Source organism: Leucoraja erinacea, chromosome 11 (genome assembly GCF_028641065.1).
Source record: "Leucoraja erinacea ecotype New England chromosome 11, Leri_hhj_1, whole genome shotgun sequence".
Taxonomy (NCBI): domain Eukaryota; kingdom Metazoa; phylum Chordata; class Chondrichthyes; order Rajiformes; family Rajidae; genus Leucoraja; species Leucoraja erinaceus.
This window is the reverse complement of record NC_073387.1, coordinates 14,307,834-14,325,032: the sequence shown is the minus strand read 5'-3', so window position 1 is coordinate 14,325,032 and position 17,199 is coordinate 14,307,834. Positions and strand designations below refer to the sequence as shown.

The 17,199-nt window shown below is 36.8% G+C and overlaps 1 protein-coding gene across 2 annotated transcripts in view; it reads right to left on the bottom strand.

Moving 5' to 3' along the window:
- Nucleotides 1-6,605: 6,605 nt before the first annotated feature.
- The window catches only part of rbm27 (RNA binding motif protein 27), a 101,381-nt gene continuing 90,787 nt past the window's right edge, over nt 6,606-17,199 (bottom strand). For both annotated transcript variants that reach the window (XM_055642688.1, XM_055642692.1), the window contains one exon: nt 6,606-10,120. In XM_055642688.1, coding sequence (XP_055498663.1) covers nt 10,037-10,120 — 84 coding nt within the window. In that variant the 3' untranslated portion in view covers nt 6,606-10,036. The remainder of the gene's footprint in view (nt 10,121-17,199) is intronic.

Below are 17,199 nucleotides of genomic sequence, written 5' to 3'. Positions count from 1 at the left end.
CAGGGCAATCGCTCTACAAAGCCTTGAATGCACTGGGCATCAACGGAGTGGCAAGGAGAAGGGCCATCAAGAACACCACAGAGGCAGCGGAGAAGGCATCAAGATGGCTCTGGATCAGGAAAGGAGGTCCATGGGGAGGAGCGAATGCCACCTGAACACAAGTCGTGGTCTGATCAACCATGGCTGGGTCGCCTGGGTGAGGGTGTCTGATGTTGAAAGACCCGAAACACCCAATGACCCTAGGTTACATCGCTGATGATGTGTTCAGGAGCATCTATCGATGTATTTGTATAAATCAAGAACATGGTAATTACCATACCCACTATGATTACATTTTCATTGTTAATCTTTAAGATGAAGTTTATGTCATTGATAATAACTAATAAATCACTGAAACAAATCTCATTTTACACCCTTGATGTATTATTCCGGATTAACAGGATAAATTAATTCAATTCATACAGAAGTGGAATTGCAGCACCCTCTGGTGGACACTGTAAAATAACATGGCCACGCTATTAGTAATTCTTTACAAGTTACTTTTTTTTTAAAGAAAATGTATCACTGATATGAATATCAATACTGCTTTGCACTATGTTTTAATTTTGGACTAACCAACTAAATGTTAAAATGAAAACTCATTTTTGCTTGTACAACTGTGGAGAGTTCCATTAACATCACAGCTACACAGGTTCCAGGTTGACTGTAAATCTCTGTGGTTTGTGCAATAACAATGTCTCCAACTTCCACATGTGTCTGAAGAAACTGGTTAATAAATCGTCAGTTGTCAATAAAAAGGGACAGATTACAGATATTTCTTATTCTGTGTCGAAACAACCACAAGTCACAGCAGAAGTTCACATCAGTCACTTCAATTGTTCCTTCCAAAAAGCCAAGTTCAATTGTCAAAGTACCCACTTTTAAAACAATGATGTGTTTGTATGGTTATTTTGGTTGGGGAATGCTGCCAAAAAATCAGTAATGCATTGTGTCAAATCCTTCACTGGAGGTTAATTGACATGTAAAGCCACTTCAGCATCTTTATTCTTCCTAGAGCATTTTCAGGGTCCATGGCTGAATTCTACAGAACTCATTACTTTTGAGCCCCACTTTCACCTCTTCGTTCCTTTAAAATCTTGAATAAAGTGTGAACCATGAAGAATTGGCAGGAAATGTTGGAAAGTAACACATGGCTTACCTTGACTGCTCTGGTGATGTAATTAAACTTATTTTTACATGGAAAGAGTATGTGGAGTTTTTCTGAGGAACATTCATTCCTATAGTCATAAACACCATAGGTTTCTTCATAGACTTAGCACCTTTACAAGTTCCCCAGTCCTCTTACTAGGATAACAGAATTAAAGATGATTAAAAAGGACTTAATTAGAATATATAAAAGATCAGGAGCTCATATAATGGGCCTTCATAATTATCAAAATGCTTTGGAAAAATAGTGGCATCATGGGAGCACTGTAAACAACATAATAGGCAACATGTCTGAGAGATTGTTTTAACCTGGACTATTTAGAATTTACTTTACAACCAATGACTATTGAGATAATATGACATTTATGACACAAAGAAAATTGGTTCACACTTTAAAACATAAATAAAATGGTATCAGAAAAGGTTTGATTCTAAAGTTAAAAGTTAGTGTAACCATTAGGAGGCAATATGGAACTATCAACGTTATGATGGGATCAAGCATATTCACTTTTCCAGTAAAAAATATGTACTTACAGATTTTCAGCTATTTTGCTATCTGTTTCCTCTGAAAGCAATACAAGAAACGTTGATAAAAGATAAACAATATAAATATTAAATGATACGTATAGCTCAATAATCAGAGGTAGGGCTGTTGGGATAGCACTCCTAAACCTGCAAAATCATCACAACACCAAATAGGTCCGTCAGGAGCTAAATTCTAGAAGTTAGATAACAGTTACTTAAAACCATTCTCCAGTTCAATCAGATATCCAGTTATTTGCTTTCTGAAGTTATTGAAATTCTTGATAATGTTTTACAGTTGTAGTAGTGGGAGAGAATTAAGATTTAAATGCAGCAACGTCAAGATATTTTGCAATTTGTAAATCATGACAAATCTAAAACATTGCCACTTCTGCTCTTTTAGTGGAAATTAGTTTACAGAATAAAATATGTCCGTTTGAGATAATTTTCCTATTAAACTAATGTTAACTAAAAATGCTATTAAGCCTAATCCCACTTCTCAGATCCATGCCATAGTGTGGACTATGGATCATCTTGGGTGGCACAGTGGCGCAGCGGTAGAGTTGCTGCCTTACAATGCCAGAGAACAGGTTCAATCCTGCCTATGGGGTGTCTGAAGAAGGGTTTCGGCCCGAAACGTTGCCTATTTCCTTCGCTCCATAGATGCTGCTGCACCCGCTGAGTTTCTCCAGCTTTTCTGTGTAACCTTCGATTCTCCAGCATCTGCAGTTCCCTCTTAAACACTGCCTATGGGTGTTGTCTGTCTGGAGTTTGTACAATCTCCCTGTGACCTCATGTGTTTTCTCTGGGTGCTCTGGGTTCCACCCACTCCAAAGTCCTCCAGATACGTAGATTAATTGGATTCTGTAAATTGTAAGTTGTCCCTAGTGTGTAAGTTAATGCTAGCGTATGGAGTGACACTGGTGGACCGAAGGGCCTGTTTCCATGCTGTGACTAAAGTCTAAATCTAGAGCTCAAGAGTCATTAAATATCACAAAACACATAGTCAATATATAATAAACAAAAACTCAAATAAACATGGAATATCTGTTGAAATGCAATTGTTCAAATGCTGCAGTGCAACTTACTGTCAAAAAAAGTACAGGATTTCTTTGTTACGAATGAATTAAAAATTAGAGGACAATCTTCATCAACAAATTTCATCTACACAGAACATTTAAGGTAGCAAAATGACCCCAAATCAACAATTATCAGTCAAAGAAGAAGCTTCAGATGACAAAGCTCAGTCAGAAGTAAAGATATGAAGAGATAAGCAAATTTAAGGAAGCAATTCCAGGTCTTGGATCCCAGGCAGTTGTGGGAACACCAATGACAAACCGCATTATGACCCAATATACTTCTAAAGATGAAGGCAAATATGGTATTCAAATATGGTACTGAACTCTTCACGAGATTACAATTGAGGCTGCATCAAAACAATGGGAATGATCCAGTTTTGGAGTACCATAACGCACTCACTCTGCATTCACAAATAACATATAATTCTATTCTAACATTGAGGGGGATAGTGAGATAGTGTAGATAGGATAACACAAAACAGCAAACAAAGGCTGCAGAGCACACAAGGAAACTGAAGAAGTAATGATTGGTGAGATAAAGTTTGTTACATTGAAAACGTGTGCGGTATAGCACATACCTCAAAAATAGAGATGGGGGGGTTGCATAAATCCCGACCCTATCATCCATTTCCACTAATCCTCACAGAATCATTTTATGATTGTTCTTCTGCAAATGCATGACCTTATTCTTTGGCCAACTGATGGAGCAAACCTATAGAGAGATTGCAAATAACTGTAAAAATTAAAATAGGGTAATATTAGTTGGAGAATTCAACTTCCCTTATATTGACAGGGTTTCCCCACAGTGTAAAGTGTTTGGAATTCATTTAATATATCGGAGAAAGCTTTGTTAATCAATAAACAGAGGACCCTACTTGAGAGGTGCAACTGCAACATTGGACCTCCTCTTAGGAAACAAGGTAACACAAGTGACTCAAGTATCAGTGAGGGAGCACTTTGGGACCAGCGACCTTAATTCCATTAGTTTAAAATTAGGTATGGAGAAGGATAGTACTGGCCAAAATTTAGGGTCCTAACTTGGGACAAAGCTGATTTTGGAGGCATGAGGCAGGGTAATGCAGAATTTGATTGGTCGACTGTTTGCAGGCAAGGTCTGTTTGCTGGCAAGTGTGAGGTTTTCAAATATCAAGACGACTGGGGAGGTACGTTCCTGCTAGAGAGAAAAGGCAAAGTCTGGCAAGTTTAGGGAACCTTGGTTGATAAAGAGATGTTGAAGCTCTGGTCAAGAAACGGAGGCTTATGCGGATTTATTGGTCTGGATCAAGCAAATTCCCCTGCAAGCATAAGTGTAGGAAGGGCAGTAAGGACAAGCCAGGAAACTATGAGTCCAGAAAGCCCAACGCCAATTGTGGGAAAGTTGTTGGGAAGAGATTCTTAGGGACAAGAGGATCTACCACCATTTGGATAGGCACAGACAGATCAGGGTTAACAGCATGGGTTTGTGTGTGGAAAATCATGTCTCACAAATTTGATGTGTTTTTTGAAAAAGTCACCAAGAGGATTGAAGAGAGCAGGGCGGTGGACTTTAGCAGGGCCTTTGACAAAGTCCCTAACAGTGCACTAGTTTGGAAGGATGGATCATATGGAATCCAAGGTGTACCAGCAAATTGGTTTCAAACTTTGCTTAGTAACATCCTGGTGAATCTCTTCTGCAGCCTTTCCAACTTAATGGCATCCTTTCTAGAGCAGGGTGAACACACTTGGGCTATGCTCTTTCTGCTAAATATCTAGATTTAAATACAAATTAAAGGCCTCAAGCTGTATTCACTGACCAGTTAATAAACATTATGCCCACAGGCTCTTCTTAAAGAGAATTTTGCTATCACAAGATAACAATGACTCCCTGTACAACCTAGTTGCAACAATACAACATGATAGTGAGCTATAGGGTGATTTCACGAAAGGTCACTGGATCATAGATCCTCACCCACGTGGATGCAAAATTTAACTGGGGTACAAACGTCACTTCCGGTACATGTTATTGGTCCTGGAAACGCGTACTTTCACACCCGTTAAAAACCGCAAAAAGTTTTTGAGCTGTAAATAACTGTGCCGGTCGGGGTGACCGTGAGGCGCAGTTATCTTACTTTAGTCCAGAAGATAAAGAAAAACGAAGGTAAAGAGAAGAGGAAGCTGAAGGGGCAACGACAGCGGAAGTGGTTAGCAAACATTGGCCGCTGATCACTAATTGAAAACTGCGGAAATCGTAAGCACATCAACATCATAGATCTTTAATGAATTAGTATAACAAAGACAGCTGAGATAATTATAAGCAAAACTGCCAATATGAAGAACAATGAGTCATAATACACTAAAATCTCTTCAGAGTAAGAGTGAAGTTATGGTTTGAATCAAACTTGAGAAGCTTGACAGAGGAGTCTGTGGAGGTGCAGTCGTTGGTGTAGTGAGAGTAAATGAGAGGGGAGAGTACGCCTATGCTGAGGGTCTGCAGGTCCGAGATGTGCTTTCCCAGCCTCACATGCTGCTTCCTGCCTGTCAGGAAGTTGATGATCCACTGACAGAGGGATCCAGGCACAGTCAACTGGGAGAGTTTGGAGTGTAGTAGCTCTGGCACAATGGTGGTGAATGCAGAGCTAAAATCCACAAACAAAATCCTTGCATAGGTCAAGGTCAGGCACATGCCGTCAGGGTGGGCAAAGTTGGTAGTGCCTACCCTGATTAAAATTATAAAATGGTAATTATAAAATATAAATTGCAAAGACACGGGAGAATTATGCCTACCGAAGAGATCTCTTAAGTAGGCATAATTCTCCCGGGCCTTTCATCCGCAGTTCATAGAAGGATGAGGGGGAATCTGATAGAAACATAAAATTATAAAAGGACTGGGCAAGCTAGATGCAGGTAAAATGTTCCCAATGTTGGGCGAGTCCAGAACCAGGGGCCACAGTCTTAGACGGAGGTGAGAAAAAACGTTTTCACCCAGAGAGTTGTGAATTCGTGGAATTCCCAGCAATGAGGGATAGACTTGGCTATTCTTCAGTACAGCAACATCGTTCTGTACTGAGGGCATAGCCAAGTCTACTTTTCTTGGCTAACAACCTAACCTCAGGCCTCCAAGGCGCAGGTAAATTTTTGTGCCTTATTTTTGGGTAAAAAACTAACGTCTTCATTGCCGGGAAATACGGTATACGTTTTTTAATACTGTATTTAAAGATAAGGCATTCGAAGACAAATTACTTTATAAAAGTCGACTGACAGATTACCAGAGAGGACAACAATCTGCGCATGCGTGATTTTCAAGATTTTTAAAAATGCCGACTGACTGCCTACCCTGTGCCTGGTCAAGGTGCTAGATAAAGTATAGGCCTAGGTTGGCTGCATCATCCACTGATCTATTGGCCCGGTATGCAAACTGCAGGGGGTTTGTGATATTTTTTTGGCAATTTTTAATGAAATAAATAGCTGTACTTACCGTTTAAACAGCAAAAACCAAGATGTTGCCCAACTGAAACAAAAAAAGCTAAACACAACACCAATACATCAATACAGTTGGTTGTAGCTCTTTTGTGATCTTTTTTTTTTTTTGGAATGGTTTTATGACTAATTATTATTTTTTTTTTTAATCGTTCTTTTTTTTTTAATGTTTTCCTTTTTTTTTTTTAAATCATTCTTTTAAACTTTCTTTTTTGAATAATTCTTTTGAATTTTTTCCATCTTTTTCCTCCATGTCCATATATATATATATATATATACACATACATATATATATAATATATAATTTTTAATTCTTTTTTTTTTAAACATTTCTCAAACCATTCCATTGTGGGACTTTATTTCAAATGTGAACATGCCTCTATTAGAAATTCAGATACAATCAGTAAAACAGAAATAAAGACATAAATCCAAACGTATAAACTGTTACAAATTCAGCAACAATATCACCCAATAAAGTAACATTTTACTGAAGTGTGCAAGAACCTTGCACTGAATTCACATTTTAGCATAAACAACCTAAAAATACATTGATATTCTATGCGTTCACAATTCTGAATAACTCTATTATACAAGTATTTACTTACAAAAGAAAGCCGTAGGATATCTGGTTGTTCCACACCCACAAAATAAAAGCTCTACAAATGATCAATTCTAAATGCCTAACTACTGCTGAGAGTTCTCTCAGTACAATGCATCTTGTGTGTTCAACCCAATCATGGTATTTTTTGTGAAAGTTCACAAGGTGGTGACCACCTCAAACCATAGTGCCCTCTATCCCTTTCTTATCCATCCCTCCTCTTCATTATGGTAAATGCTATATATACACACTCACCCATTAAAATGAAAAGTGCAGCCTTCCCTACATCACAGTCAGTCATCTAACAGTACTTGGAATGAACAGCACGAGACATTGAACAGCACAAGACAAGAAGGACAAATAGGATAAAGCAGAGGTGTTAAAAAAAAAAAGTAAAGCAAAAAAAGTCATTGGAATCCTGCAGAATATCTGAGAAAACATGTGACATTTAGGTTTGTAAATGTATTTAAAGGGCCAAAGAAAAGTTTGATCCGAGCGAAGTTCAAAGGATAAATTTGATTTCCAGTTTTCAGTATTTTTGTGAAATTAGTATGTTTCAGTATGTAGCATGTGGTACAGTGAATCAGTAGACAGCATGACATCTGGTAAGATAGACCGAAATCATTTTCACAAGTTATAGAAAATAACTTACTTTTTATTTTAAACGAGATCCCAAAATTAAGCTCTTAATATTCTTAAATTCACTCTCTGATACCATCATCGGTTCCTTCAAAGAGGAAGGGAAAGGAGGGCAATATACGTCTGGTTATCTGAAATATCAGCTATGCCATTTAATTTCTACCAATTGCATTTTCAATCACCGTGAAGTTACATTCATCAAAAACAACTGTAAGAATCTTCTGGACAGTTGTACAAGATGCTGTAGTGTTCATGAATGGCTATTGTTGAGGGATTCCCCTCCAGACTACCTCTGTTTAGGATAAAGCGGCTGCTTTTGGCAGAGATTTATGCAATCACACAGTTGACATATACCAGTCATGGATTGCGACAATTACAACACGATGATAACTGGGTTAATCACAAGATGGCACTGTTTCCAGTTTTTCCTCATTCTGAATAAGTCATCAAAATTAATGGTCAAATATCAAGACAGCAGTAAATAACTTCATATAAAAAGAATCATTTGTAGAATACAGATGATCGTTCAAGAGTCTCAGAATACCCAAAAGAATTAATTCTTACAGTAGGAACTTGAAACTCTCACAATTACACATTATGGTTTTAGGGACACAGCTTAATCAAGATTTTATTTCCATAGCCTCAAAAGAGCCACGTAAAATGGTATTCTTTTGCAACAACTGTGTTTTTTTCACTCAGGTGTCGCTATGCAATAACTGTTCTATTTAAAGCTGCATTTCCACAGTAATTGAAAATGTAAATTAGTTTGCATCAGTATCTACAAGTGCATATTAGTTTTAATTTCAGAAAATTAAAATCCTCAAGCTTGTATTTAGTGAAGAGTGTGGCATGCAGATTTTTGACTTTGCTGAATTATGCATTGTGGATTTACGGCATACAGTCTTGAGAATATTTTTAAAATCACTTTTATATCACTTTCTGCAGTTTATCAAACTAGCCTAACTACAAGTCAACATTTTGGAGTCACGTCAGTGCAAGAAGAAAATGCACGAGAACTTCAGCATCTTACTCTGCCATTTCCAATAGACAAATCTAATTTTGAAATAAGCAATATTTTGTTTATGTAGTTAGAGACATGGAATGAATTACAATGAATGTTGGCTGGAAACTTGAACTAATAGCAGAACTGCCACTGCGGATAATCTATTCCATATAATAGAAACCTCACAACAGCATTCTACCTGTGCAAATGTCAACAAACATGTCAACAAGTTCACAAATATCACCCAGAAAATAATCCCTTTTACCTTCCACAGACCTTGATCTCTAAAGACTGTTCAACCTTGAATGTTGATTGAACACTTACACTCTTAATAACAACTTGCATGATACAAATCAGGTATGGTGGGGTGAGGAGACTCTGATGATCATAATCTCTGCCTGACAAGCAATCTTCTCTGACAGTAGCCAAACTATTGCTATTTAATCCACTGCTATAAGCAACACTTATTTTTTTTGTAGGAAACAGTTGAAAAATAAATGGCTGTGTTCTTTTATTAGCCCTAGCATCTTGAATTGAGAAGCTGGGATTGAATACATATTCCCCTATTTAGCATCAGTAATGTAATGGCAAACATGGTTCAATGTTACCATGCCTGGTCTCTTAGCTGTCCAAGAGTGAAAGTGAAACCAAAAGAAAAATCAACAATGTACAGCAAGTCAAAATTATGAAAAGTAAATTTAGGCAATGAGGATGTTGAGAGATTTCCATTCCTTTTTTTTTAAAAAGGATTCAATATATAGCAAATTAATAAAATATCTAGTCTAACATAGTTGGGCATTGCAGCTTTAATAATAGCTTGGTAAGTATTTACCGTTGACATAGCTCAGCTTTGAAGAATACCATCCTTTATCCAATTAAATATAGTACATGTTATCAGATGCCATCTTGGTCCTACAGTATCTTTTTGTCGTTTACCATGAGGAGTTTTCCTCCATGCCCACCAACACAGCTGAGTAAAACACGTTGTTTAAGATCATACAATGAACTCTCTCCCCTCAATTATCCAAATGGATTTTTCTTTCCTATATAGAACTCAATATTTGCTCTTAATTCACTTTCTGTGCAAGATGGATTTTAGTTACAATTGTTCTTTCTTTTAAAACAAAAAATGGAAAAAAATGACCTTTCAAAAATTTACTTACAGGCTTAAATGTTCTTCTGATCAAAAAAGGCAAAGTATATACACTATTTTAATATACATTCATACAAGGACTTCTGCAAAAGCAGAATGTATTTCTGCTTATTCCCTACTTCACCCATGTTTTCTCCACCTCCCCCCCCCCCCCCCCCCCCAACTCAACCCAAGTCATTCTGTGATTTAACTCCTTAGGGAAATGTATCCCAGAAGCACAGAAAGGAAAGTAACAAGCTTTTTTGTATTTCTCACCAAAATGCTGCAAACATATTTTTTCTTTAAATACAATAAAAATGTTTCTGTAAAATTAGTAAATATATTTAAACACAAAAAATTCACAAAAGTTCATGACGACTGTATGAAAATTCTAAATCCCACTATCGTCTCCATGAGCGAGATTCGTCATCTTCGTCTTCATCATCGTCATCTTCACGAAAGAAGGGATCCACAGGTTCTGATGCCTTGATAAGAGATAGAAACAAAAGTGCTTAATGGCACAGTTTCTAAACCGATGAACTGTGGAAACCATCCACCAAACAAGCCAAATCTTACATCTAAATGTTTGGTAAGACAGTTTCTTTCAATTAGTTTTGAAATTTAAAAACTACCACTTTTTTCCCCAGATACAAGCTGGAACAAAATAAAACAATATAAGCAATGCGGATAAAAATGTGTTCAATATTACCAACAGAGCTGAGAGAGAAATATAAGCTGCTTAGGAGCTGTTTAAAATTTAATGACTTTTCAATAATCTTTCTAACTATTTCCATTTGGTATTGCGGAATACAATTTATAGGGATCAAGAGTAATGAATGAAATAATATCTGTCCATGTCCAGAAGAATGTTAATTCTTCAGTTAAGTTAGAATTAACAACATAAACAGTTCATGTACAAGTTTGTCACTATCATAGTACAAAGACATTGAAAGGAAATTTGCTTATTTTATTCAAAGATATGCTTGCTGTAGAGGGAGTATTACAAGGGTTGAACTGACAACCTTACGGAATGGAAGTATTGTCCTACATGACAGGATTATGCATTGAGGACTATAGAGTTGAGAAGAATGAGAGATGCCATTGAAGCATATTAAATTCAGAGACTTGACAGGGTAGATACTGTAAGGATGTTTCAGTTGGGTGAAGAGACTCGAACTGGGGGCCAGTCTCACAGTAAGGGATTTAGACAAGGATACATTTCTCTACCCATTGGAATTCTCTTTCCAAAAGCACTGTGAAAGCTCAGTCATTGAGAATAAATAAGATAGAGGTTGACATGTTCTTTAATACAAATGATTTGAAAAACCTTGATAAGAGGGTTTTATAAAATGGTACTGGATTACAATATCATGGGTTAAAATGTCATTATACTGGAAGACAGAATGGACATGAAAGGCAAACCACTATTTATTAAGTTTTCTTCAGAAAGACTTGTCAAAAGTGCTTGGAAAACCAAAAAAACAACTTTTTAAAACAAAATACATAAAGTAATAAGTTGCCAGTTACAAATTTAGCAAAAGCTGAAATGAGAATGTGATAGAACTACTCCATAAATAAACAAAATAACCAAAAGATGAATCTCAACATAAGTAAATTCAAATAACATCAAAGGAGGTTCTGGCAAAGCTTCGTCTACCCGCTCAACTACCCCCAAAAACATAATTACAAAAAATCTTTATAATCCTGAGGGATTGGCACAGATTTCTCAGAGATATCTGCAATTTTGGTTTCCCGCCAGGCTTATATTGTTCTAAAAGCATTTATGTACATTAAACACATTAAAGTTTAAATGCCCAAAAGGAAATTATGTCAGCCAAAAATCTATTTACCCATTTGTTGGTTTTGAAATTATACGTTTCAGCTATATAAACAAAAACTGCTGATTTTTAGGATGTCACATGACAGAGAGTCTCCATTTGTCACACCAATCATCATGTGTATACAGACGATTGGCTACTCAGTGTCTTACATGTATTTCGAGATATTGCCAGGAGTCAACATCGTGAGTACACAGACTTGTGGATTTAAATTAAAAAAATCAGGGATAATGACATTTCGATATACTTGATTTTTGATTTTGAGTATATGATGGGCTGGCACAACATTTCGCTAAATATTTATTCAGGACATTAAATAAAATCCACAGGACATTTATGAACGATGAAATGGCACTAGAAGAGGAGATTCATTAAAATGTTGCAAGGACAGGAAAAGTTTAGTTAAGATCAGATAGATCGAGTTGGTTCCTTCGGCTAAGGGGAGACTGAGGTGTTTACAATTAGTAGAATAAATTGGAAGGATACATATTTACCCGAGAAGATAGGTCAAAAACTACGAGGCTCAGATTTAAAGTAATGGTTAGGATTACAGAATAGATAAGTGGTGGTAGAAACAGAAACTCTCACCATGTTTAAATAGTTCTTAAATGCATATGTAAAGTCTCATGACCCACAGACCAAATACTGTAAGACGGGTAGATATTTTTCCAAGTGACACTGACAATGAGTAGAATGACCTTCTTCAATGGCATAAATTTGTAATAATTCTATCCAAATATTGCATGTTGGCCAGTCACCTCCAAGGCTAAACTCCATTCTTTTTAGTATCAGTAGTAATGCAGCTCATCTTCTGAGACCAGTAGACAGCAGATATTGTGCACCCTTCACGAGAAAACATTGTTATTATGAGTTACTGCTGAATAGCAGGATGCACAGCAAGTTTCATTATTCAAAAGCTGATTAATGCCATGCCACTGAACTCTCTGCTACAAGGGTACAACTGCATAATTTGGAAACAAAATGCCTTCTACACAGTATCCTTGTTCTTTTCTTCGTCTGCACCAGCAAGTCTCTTTTGTGCACCTCTGAAAGGCAGTAGATATCATCTGACGGTGTGGTGGTCCTCTCAAAATAAATCCTGATTATTTTTGCAGCTTTCCAGTTCTGATAAAGGGTTACTGACCAAAATCTTTAACTCTGTTTTTCTCTCAATGAAAACTGACTGAACTGCTGAGAATCTCTTCCATTTTCTGTTTTCATTTCAGTTTTCGAGCATCTATTCACTTTTCAATTCTTGCGCTTGGAACAATTAGCTCCAACAGAATTATAACCAAAAAAATATTAAAATAGCATTTTACATCCAAAGAAGGGCAAGAATAAAAATACAGAACACAAGGCCCATTTTTACAAAAAAATTTGATTTGCTCCAGTCGAAAATTGCCATGTTTCCTGTCTGCTTTATTTAAGTGACTATTCTTAACTGCATCTGTTACAAACATAAACATGGGATTAGGGTGGTAATGTAAAATTATTTGGTAGGTCATTCTGAATTTTATCTGTCTGGTTCCATCAGAAAAACTTCCATCCTGGCTTTGTGGATTTTCCTGCACAATTTAAATAATATGTTGGTGCCAACACTATCTTATTTTCACATGAAAAACATATTTTTTTCCTGCTTTTAATGGCTTACCACTGTCCAAATTCTTCTGCCATTTGCTAACCGCAATGCAAATGTCTCATCAGCCGGAAAGCTGCCAACAGTATTTGTTCACGATCCATGGGATCTAAATAGCACAACATTCTACATAGCTTCGTATCATATAGTACTAGTCTGATGTGTGAAAATAATGCTAATCTTGGCTACCTTAATTTGTCTTTAACAATTTGGTCCAAACTTCACCTTTCTTGACATTAAATATCATAGCACGTAGAACAGTGCAGGACAGGAACAGGCCCTATAGAGTACCGCATCTACATTGGCCTTGATGGCAATCTAAAGTAATCCCATCTGCCTACATGTGATCAGCATTGCTCTATTCCCCTAATATCTGGCTAAATGCCACTTAAATATTTCTAGCCCTCTGCTTCTACCAGCCCCCTGGAAACACTTTCCATGCAACTACCACTCTCTGCATATTAAAACACATCTCCTTTAACTTTCCCTTTCCCCTTTGAAGTTATGCCCTCTAGTATTTGACATTTCCATTCTGGGAAAAAGATTTACTGTCTACCTTACCTATCTATGCCTCTCATATTTGTACATATTTCCATCTGATCACCTCAGCCTCCGATGCTCCAGTGAAAACATTAAGTTTGTCCAACCTCTCCTTCTAGCTGTTACTCTCACAGCCAGGAACATCCTAGTGAACATTTTTTGCACCTTCCACATCCTTCTTGTGTAGTGACAATAATTGCAAGCGTGGCCTAACCAAAGTGTTCTGCAGCTGCAACATGACTTCAGCCTGTGAAGTCACTGTCCCGACCGATGAAGGCAAACACGCCATATAACTTTGTAATCCTATCCACTTGCATTGTCACTTTCAGGGATCGATGGACTTGCACCCCCAAGATCCCTTTCTGTGGATCAATGCTCCAAAGGGACCTGGCATGTACTATATACTTCCCTCTTCCATTTGACCACCAAAAATGTATTATTGCACAATTGACAAGATTAAACGTCATCTGCCATTTATCTTCCCATATTTCCAACATATCCTGTTATATTCTTTTTTCTCTATCCACAACTCCACCAAATTTCATGTAATCTGCAAAGTCACTCATCATGGACCCAATCTTCCGGATCATTCTATCATGAAGGAATTTATTAAAATGCTTTACAACATCAAATACCACCAGTCATTTAAATGCCACATACTAAATGTACAACTGTACTGAAACCCAGTGCTCATCATGCATAAACACTAATTAAGATGGCAAAGAAATGCAAAGATAAAAGAACTGGGTAGTTATTTCAAAGAGTTAGCAAAGAAAGATGACAAAATTGCCTTCTTTTTGTGCCTAGAATTTACAAGCAACGAGTTCCTTGACAGACATTTCTTCTTCACAGACCTGAGAGTCAACATTAATCGCTATGACTGCCAAATGCATTTCAAATTTAGTTCCACTGATATTGGAATAACTCTGCAAAAGGACCACAGGGCTTGACAAGAAAAAGTCATAAAGAAGAAACATTAGCTATTTATTTTTTTATCACCACAGATGATAACTGATTTGCTAAACATTGTGTTTTATATCAAAGTAATGCAATTTACATTATTTTTAACTTGCTTGTTTTATGATGGAAATACATAGATGGGAAATTTTAATTTTGCCGTTAACCATCAGTAATTTTATAACTGAAAAGGTCAAACGGTAAATTTGGTACAGTTTTACTATCAAAGAAACAGAAGCCGAAAGATGCCCCTTTGATTAAGTAAAGCAATGAATTATTATGGAAGTAGATCAAGATTTAGTTCAGAGAAGGCCAAAGATAGTTGCTGGTCATGCGCAACAAGTGACTGTATCTGTAAATTCCATCAGACATTTCTTGAAATGAATGTCCCTGAACCAGACAGCATGAGGAAGACATGCTGAGCAAAAAGTGCCAGTGACCACAAGGGATCAAGTCACAAATGCCAAAGACAAAGCCCCAATTGTAATCATTCTAGTTAAGTTGTTTCATTTGTAGCATCAGTATGTTGTGTCTTCCAGGACCCAAATTATATATTATCAAGTTTCAATGCTACGCAGTATATTCACACCCGCAGAAAATAAGGAGATGCCATTTATGTACATATGACGTACAATACTTTTGTTTTAAATAAAACTATCAAACGGAAAGAGAATAAGTTAGTCAATGGTACAGATTAGAAAGGCTAGTTATCTTAAATTGTTGACTTCATCAGTTGTGTACATTCTCCCAGCTATTTTAATTTACATTATTTAATATTTTCATTTCAAGTTTTGAAAAGAGTACCAGTTACAAAGGACAAGTAGTATGCTGACATACCAAGACCAGAAGATGTTTGACCACTTGGAGTAAATAAATTGCCTTCAAAAGGGAGTCACAGAAAGAGGGTTGTCATACCTCTTGAAAAATATCTGCCACTGTGATGCTGTATGCGAAAATGACTCAAGATCTTCCTGTGCATTTTAACCATACTCGTTGTAGCCAAATAATATCATAGTAAATGCTGATAGTACAAGTTTACTACTAAATTAACAGCAATGTTGTTATTGTTCTAAATTATTGCAAAATTGCAACAGATGTATGCCATTCATGTTAAGCTTGCAACAATAATTTCTAATAACAGTTCAATCATCTTGTATATTTACCCTGATATCCGCAGCTTTCCCCAACACCACCACCACCACTTACACCAATACTTTTCATCACTGGCAGATGAAAAACAATCACTTTGTGTTACGATTCAAAACTCATTACAGATGGTCGAGACCCATTTGCCATTTGCCATTTGCTCACTGTGTTCAGGGATACTTATGGTGGCATATTTCCTTTGGGATAGTTGCAACTCTTTCATGGATTAAATCTGGCTTCTCTCTTGGAGCAGATACTTAATCTATATTTGAAAACTAGAGTTTTGGTGTCCTTAATGTGTGCAGCAGCAACATGTTTGGGTTTCAAGTGCCTGCTCAAGTAGAGAGTTACCAAAACAGCTGTTTACTTTGTGCACAAATTGAAGATCTTGCATTATCTATCATAAAACCTTTGCAAACATTAAAGATAATTTTCTTGATGTATTCATCACCTAAGCTACTCTGCTTTTTAATACTTTCTAGCTGCATTATAAAATGTCCAGTTTCAACCGTCAGATCGCTGCATGCATCAACATTTCTGTCCTCTGGATGTGGATGTTGTCTTACGTTGGACCTACCAATATACCAGGTGCTCCATCAGCTAATGACGGAAATAATCATTCTTTCTAATGTTCCAGCTCACTTGAAATGATTGCTAATAAAGCCCTTAAGAAGTCCACCAAGCAGATTGTTCTTTGTTTTAACACAAAAAAGGCAAATTTTATTCCATATTGTTATGGTCTGTAACTCAGAAGACCCATCAAGGGGAGACTTGTAAAAAATAAACTTCCAGTGTACGCTAAATCAGTACGCCATCTTATTCTCTTGTAATTAATGGGGCACAACTTTGTTAGTTTTCAGTTGACATTCTGCAGTTTCCTCGTTGATAATTACAATCTGTGTCTAATAGTAAATAAAATCCCATAGCCCGCAGTAAGAGAGCAAATCATTTTTTTTTCTCAAACACACAAGTTTTAAAAAGAGAAAGGTAGAGTTGATTTAGGAGGAAATTAGAGGGGTTAGGGGCCTGACAGCTTAACACACAGCTGACAACGATACAGCAATGAAAGGAGGTTTGTGAGAGTATGTGCAGCGGGTAAGAATTGGAAGTGTGTAGAAATCTTAGGTTGCAATGATGTACAGCGCCCTCCATAATGTTTGGGACAAGGACCCATTATTTATTTATTTGCCTCAGTGCTCCACAATTTGAGATTTGTAATAGAAAAAAAAAAAAATCACATGTATAAAAATGGCCTTAATTAAAATCACATTGTCAGATTTTAATTAAGGCCATTTTTATACATTTTAGTTTCACCATGCAGAAATTACAGCAGTGTTTATATATAGTGTCTCCCCCCCCCCCACCCATTTCAGGGCACCATAATGTTTGGGACACAGCAATGTCATGTAAATGAAAGCAGTCATGTTTAGTATTTTGCATGCAATGA